The sequence below is a fragment of the Pinus tabuliformis genome, chromosome 7, assembly GCF_031772625.1.
Source record: "Pinus tabuliformis cultivar Carrire ecotype Pingquan chromosome 7, CPIR1, whole genome shotgun sequence".
NCBI classification, from domain to species: Eukaryota; Viridiplantae; Streptophyta; class Pinopsida; order Pinales; family Pinaceae; genus Pinus; species Pinus tabuliformis.
Genome location: NC_142293.1, coordinates 582,752,658 through 582,759,895, shown reverse-complemented (window position 1 = coordinate 582,759,895; position 7,238 = coordinate 582,752,658). Strand labels below are relative to the sequence as shown.

General features: G+C 37.8%; 1 protein-coding gene across 1 annotated transcript; it reads right to left on the bottom strand.

The window, feature by feature from the left end:
* Positions 1 to 2,193: 2,193 nt before the first annotated feature.
* LOC149248769 (TLC domain-containing protein At5g14285-like) lies at positions 2,194 to 3,849 on the bottom strand. Its single transcript, XM_089451003.1, has 3 exons — positions 3,672 to 3,849; positions 3,388 to 3,506; positions 2,194 to 3,268 (listed from the first exon to the last, which is right to left on the bottom strand). The coding sequence occupies exons 1-3, from the start codon at positions 3,847 to 3,849 to the stop codon at positions 2,591 to 2,593; spliced, it is 975 nt and encodes a 324-aa protein (XP_089307129.1). The 3' UTR covers positions 2,194 to 2,590.
* Between the last annotated feature and the right edge of the window lie 3,389 nt (positions 3,850 to 7,238).

Sequence of the window (7,238 nt, the reverse complement as noted above, 5' to 3'; positions counted from 1 at the left end):
CAAAGTATATTTGACACAATCACACGCCTTCAACAAAAAAAAGCACATACCATTTTCAACACACAACTAACATGGTTAACGCATACTTCAATTAGTCAAATGCACAAGCAGCGCTCCTCCAAATGCATGACGGGCTCGAAACCACTCAATATTTTAGCCAAAGCTGATCAAAACTCCTGTTGGGGAGATTCTCAGGAAGAGTCTATAAGAATGGGCTGAGAAAAATAAATCCCCAAAACCAAAAACCAATTTCTCAAGGAGGTCGGCTGTTCAAGAAATAGGCAAGAATAAAGCCCAGCCGAAATACAAAGAGAATTTTGTTCTGCCAAGTCCAATTGATTAGAACTCAACAAGAACAACTCCAATTCGATCCAATCGAAGAAGGATTAAATAATATAATGTGAAGAGAAAATCAAAGAAATTTGTTGGCCGCAAATATTTTAAGAGAGGAATTCGTTTCTTGGCCAACACACAGCAAGGCAGAGGTAAAAGGGCTCCGATACCAAATGTTAGAAAATTATAACAACGATTCTGCATGCGGAAAAAATTCAATGACTCGTTGAAACTTAATGCCCAGGGATATGAATTACCTCCAGCCATTGGTGAAACTCTTGATGTAACTTCTTTCTGAAAACCACGCTCCAGCTATCCAAGAAGAAGAAAAGAATGCAGAAATTCTGAAGGCACTTCCAAGCTCTGCTATCTCAGCTAGATGGTGTGAAAAACTGAAGGGGATTGAGATGCAAGCTTGGGGACCAAACAGATGAATTTATAGCCAAGCTTCCATCAAGCTTCTGATAGCTATGTGTCAGATGTCCCACAGATCAAGGAAGAGAACTCCAGATGGAAGTAATAGACCACTTCAGTATCTCCCAACAATAAATTTATTAACTGCAGTTGATTTCCTTAACTTAAGGAAACTACTGCAGTTGGTTTCCATAAGTTAAGGAAACACTGCAGTTTAAATTCCATAATTGTAGGCAGCAATTGTGCAAAAAATTAATGGAGCTTAACACAACAGACATAAATTGCAGATATTGGGGTTATCCAGAATATGTTGATCATGTTTTTGGAGGTGCCTTTTGTTGAGGAAATAGGACATGGATAGAAGGCCATTCTATGGGTATGTTGACATCATAACTATATTGGCGGGCTGTCCTTCTCAAAGATCCTTGGTGATACCACAAATCTATATGGAATGCGTGGCAGGTAATCAGGACAGTCTTTGGAGATAGAGTTATTAGGCACCTATCTTAATGTGCAGGCCAGTAAACTTGTATAAAAAGATGACCCCTAAACCTTTTATTGAAAGTAAACTTAAATAGAAAATGGTATTCGAATGATGACAAACATGAATGGCACACAACCGGCACAAAAGTTTCCTCTATCTGGTTGTAATGCAAGGTTTCCCTTTAAGATGTGATTACTTTCATGGTTCATTCGGTCCATGTCACTCCCAACTAAAGCAACCTGCGTCATAAAACAGGAACTAGAATCGTAGCTTGACCATGCTTTTGTGACACAAAAGTGCGCTAGCTATTTGTGATGAAAGGTTTCGTTTAGGATGAGATTCCTTGCCTGGTTCATTATCTATATGGCACTCTTAACTAAAGGAAAGTTCCATGAAACCGGACTAACAGATCAAAATTGCAGCTATGCCTATATGGCACTCCTAACTAAAGGAAAGCTCCATGAAACCGGACTAACAGATCAAAATTGCAGCTATGCCTATTTGGAGGTGCAAGTTTGCTAAGGAGGTCAGACTTGGATATAAGACCATTTTATGGGTATTTTTACATTATAACTTTATTGATAGGTCTTCCTTTTCAAGGATCCTTGGTACTACTATAAATCTATCTGGAATGTATGGCAGGTAATCAGGGTAATTTTTAGTAGCGTAAGAGATGATCTGTGCCACAGTGGAGGAGAGCCCCATGCTCAGTTCTAACATATTGCTTGATTGGTTGTAGGACCAATATTCTACTCACTCCAACTCCCCCACTTTGTGTGCAACTCTATGAGTGCTTAAAGAACTTCTCACCTCCTCTGTACCAAAATGTTTCCAAAATGTTTGAAGATCTGTCCAGACAAAGGGTACCTATAATTGGTGGATTTTCAATTTCCAATTATATAGCCATTCAATTTTCATATCATCTGATTGCTTGAAGAAATTTTCTATAAAGCTAATGTACAATCTAGATCTGGTGCACTTGCCCTGGCATACGTCGATAGTGGGGAAACCTGGGGATGTTAATTCGATGTAATGATGGTTTTTGCATCCCTTTTAGTAATCTTCCTATCAGGCTTTTAAAGATAATGAAAAAAATTGCCCCAATTCTGAGGATTGCGCAAGAATTTAAAAAATACACAACACCAAAATCTTGAAAATTGCTACTGAATAGCACCATGGCTTTTGTTTCTAGAGTTTGTTGACTGAAGTACAATACTTTACAAATGGGCCTAGAAGCAAACTATTATTATCAATTTGAACGGTTAAAATACTACACCTACACAAAGAAAAATACAGGAAAATTGGTTAATTCAACTAAAAGCATTGTAGTTATAACAATTGGATCAAGCTCCACTATGCTTACTCTTCTTTCTGGGCTCCAAGCTTGCCCTTCGGAGTCCCTCTCTTTGCATAGAAATGGATCAAACCTGTCCAGAGCTTGTAAACCCAGATGGTGCTCCCGAAAAGAGCCAGAATAACAGTAACCATCCATGAACTAGCCATCCAGTAAGGAATAACGGCATCTACCTTACCAGCTAAGTAGAAGGAGGCCAACTTCCATGCCAACCAAGGCCCAACAATGCACCTCACCACGGTAAAATACACAGTGAAAAATGGAGAAACAGAACTATAGATCATGTTGGCCAAGGCAGACTCCGTTTTAGCCATACGAGAAATAGTCCACACATTCTGTAATGGAGTCGTCGATTCCCCTGCAGCGATCAGAGAGATGGCCAAGAGCCCTCCATGGCCTGCATAGTACCTGCAAGTTACTAGGTAGAAGGAAGTTGCAATATGGTGAAATATAAAGAGGTGATCAGATGGGTTGGCAAGCAAATAGTGGAGCAAGTCCACAACGAAATATGCAGCGCTGAACTCCATGATTTTGTTCTCTAAATCTGTGTTGGGTGCATCAAGCTTCCATGGGTTACTGCGCATGTCGTGAGCAGAGAGAATGCAAACGATGGTTGCATGAATGAATGAGATGCCACAGCTCGCAGCCTTGAACCTGTTCTTGCCCTTCTGGTTTTGCTTGCTCTGGTGACTTGGTGAGGTGCAAGGGAGTGCCGGGTCGAATGTAGCCCGCGGTTAATTCCCAAATTCGAATTGAGGGGTTAATTCCCAAATTCGAATTGAGGTGTGAATGGTGGTAAGACAGCGATGGAACTCTTGTCAGACATCATTAAATGCGGAGGGTGGTGGAGCTGGGCGGAGGAATTGCCGGTGGCCGGAGCCGGAGGTTCTTCCGGGCCGCGACGGAAACCGGGCCATTCCTCTGCTTGGGTAGATTAGTTAGTTCAAAACATGTTAACCGGATTTTATTTTATGTGATTTTTACCGAAAATATTGTTACAATTAATACCACCGCCATGAAAAAGTTCCCAAAATAGAACCCAAAGCTGTCAATTCCCTCTAACAGAAGCGTATTGAGGGAACAAACCTTGGCCGCCTGGTGCTTCCAGCCCTCCGTTACGGTCGAAGATTTCCCAGCGAGACATGGAAATTGTAACGAAGATCTTCCACGCCTTCCTGCGTGGCTCTTCAAGGCCTCCCAACGAGACATGCAAATCGTAACGAGGGCGTTGGTGAGGAAATTGAACTCCACACCAGAATTCCATAGTCTTTAATTTGTATAACATTTCCTACGGGATGGACGGAGGGAGGGATTTGCGGGTGGAGCAAGAGAAATTCATTTAATATGTAAAGTTCACTTTAAAACCATTTTTTCCGACATGAAAATTGTGCCAACGAAGTGGTTTTCCTTAGGCTAGAATTTTGAGTTTTGAATTAGATTGTTGGCAGTTAAACTTACGAGTGGTGGCAATTAAATACAACAAATTATTAAATTTAAATGCCATTTCTTGAGATGTTTGATGATTTCACGACTTCCCAAAAAATCGCTGAACGCAGCAAATATAGATTCACCGACCTTGACATTCCGCCTTCGCTAATAAATTCGAAAGAAACCATAATTTAAACGGGTAGGACACTGTATTTTGCTGGGATCAATGCGATACTAAGTCAATCATGGAAATACCTACACAGCATTCACAGTGCTATCATGAAAATCCATTAATTCAAGATATTTCTATTCTGTTTGGTTAATTGAAACAATTTGTTATCATAAAAATCTATTAATTTAAGATATTTCAAAATTAATGTAGTACGTTGCTCTTAAATAAGGTATTTCAAAATTAATGTAATACGTTGTTCTTAAATATTTAGAAGTCTGTAAATATAAAATTTTATTAATTTTTTATTTTTATGTTTTTTTAATTTTTTTTTTTTTTTTTTGAAGGTGGCAAAACTTATCAAACTCAGGTGTCAAACCAACAAACCAACAGTGAGGACAGCGATCTCTGGCTGCTATCCGCGAATGTCGGTTTGACTCATCACTGTTATCAAGGAAAACCACGCCACCTGTAATAACCCGCTGGTGGTCCGTAAGGGAGCAGGCTTTCACTCTGCCAGATGCCTCTGGGTCTTGGGCCGTTAACCTGTTTCCTTACGTCCTAGGAAGACGAGCTCTTAGCCAAACAGAAGCAGTTTTACGGCATACTCCACAAGTGACCTCTTATTGTAAATGGGCATATTAATTTTTTTTTCCTGATTATAAATTTTATATTTTTTTCCTAATTACAAATTCATTTAAATTGATATTGTGATTTATTAATTTTACAAATGCGTGAGATGGCCTTATTCGAGCCTTTCCTTCAAAGAAAAAAAACGAATTACTAAAATCCTAAGGTAAATAATAGTTTGAAAAATAGGACAGCCTCATAAATTAAGTTACACATCAAAATATTAAATGAAAAGCGATATGTAGCTAAAATTAAAAAAAAAACACCTTCTGTTGTCTTTCCTATTGGAGTCATGCTTTAAGTACAAATCATAGGAATCTTATGTCCAAGTTTACTATGAAAATATGATAGAAGTTAAAAATAGGACTTGGATGAAAATGCTTAATGAATGAAGCATGGGTAGGAAGAAAATTAACTACGAGAGCAAAAAATTGTTAACATCCCTAAATACATGATGATGACTTGTCACTTTCCTGACATGACTCCATTATTTTAATGGACAAAAGAAATCCAATTTAATTACAAGCTATGCTACTTCTAAACATATTCTAATCTACTTTGAAGATTAAAACTATGTCAAAAATCTTCCAATGTAATCAATTATATTGATTCAAACCTACAAATATATATACAACCAAAGTTAGACATACAGATTTAATCAATAGAACTATTGAAAGTGAAATTCAAAATTTCCAAAACTATTTTTAACATGTGCAAGAAAAGGATTTTCCTATCTACATAAACTCTTGCATGAAAATATTCTTCCTCAAAAGATTTCATCCATAATCATCATACTCACTTTTCCCTATGATTTTGTTTTCTACAATTTTTATTTTTTAATCTAATGGTAGACCTACCATGCATTCACTAATTTTTATTTATATCATGTGTTGTAAATCAATTAATAAGTAGCTCATTACCACAGATTCATTGATGACGCTTCTCAATGTTCACAAAATCTTTTTCAAAACCTTTTTCCATCTAAAATACATTTGTATTGGGTCAACTACTAATAACTACGATGAATATGATGTCATCATAGGCCTCTTGGCTAATTCTACCCACTTAGGTATCCATCATTTGTGTGTGTTTCTTGATTCCTAGCTTGTCCTTCCGCAATGGACCCAAACATTCGAGGTTTGTGATCCTCGCATATTTCAGAAATGCATGCATGTTAAGTTGTTAATACACGGTTTTGATCACGTTACATTTTCACACATACAAAGACATCAAAACCATGTCCTCAACAACATAGCTAATCACATCCTAGACTAGAAAGCATCATGTTCACATCATCAATGAGAAACATAAAAACCATGCATATAATGATCCTTCACATAAAATCATACCAAATAACATAACATAAAATCCCATCACACATCATGTGAACCAAAAAATTAGCACACACACACATATCATCAAAATGCAGTTTGTGTACAAAATAGGTACCATCGTCACCAAAAAATGAATCAACATAAAAAAGGGAGCATCGTCATAATGGGTGCTTCCCTTATTATGTAAGAACATCTAGACAGTGTTCAAGAGGGCCCAACACCTTGACTCCCTCTACTACTAGTAGGAGGTCCCCCTGCCTCCTTAGGATATGGAATCAAGATCAGTTGTGAGGTGGCCATTGCCACTTCCACCCTCTAGAGTGTTTCCCACCACTTAGGATATTGTGTCCCAATCACATCCACCACATCTTCTACTAGCATGGCCTACCCAGCTTTTGGGATACACAATAGAGATTCCATCCACTCATGTACATCTCTCTCCCTCTTCTCTAGGGCTTCCACTCAGGCCTGCAATCTCTAGATATCCCCTCAGATCTCCTAATGGTCCTCCATATCAATAAGGGGGGAAATATTGAAACATCAATCCATGGTTGCTACTTTAGTCTTGGGACCCCCTATTGCACCCCCTCAAATGGATAGAATTCACGAGCCACTAGAGAATTTTTGAGGTAAAAAATAGGCCTCAAAACAAAAATATACAACCTAAATAGACTTTATAAGAACCAATAGGATTCAATATGATGATATCACCCACGAGGGATGATTCACTATTTTTGGAGTAAAAAAGTAAAAAGATTAAAAAATTTAAAAACTATTTTTTCAACTCATATTTTCAACCTATCCCCTTACGGTTTTACTCAAATTTCAAGCGAGAACACTCATTCGATGTGGAATTAAATTCCTCATCCAAGGAGTACCCATGTTGCATACTTTGGATGGACCTTGTTACACAAAAAATGAGAAATAAATGAAAAACATGATCTACATGAAAAATGAGAAATACATGGAAAAATGTGATGACAATCATGTCTTACATGTATTTCTCATTTTTTTTGTAGAAAGGTCCATAAAACGTATGAAGCATGGGTAATACTTGGATGAGGAATTAAATTCCATATCCAACGAGTGCTC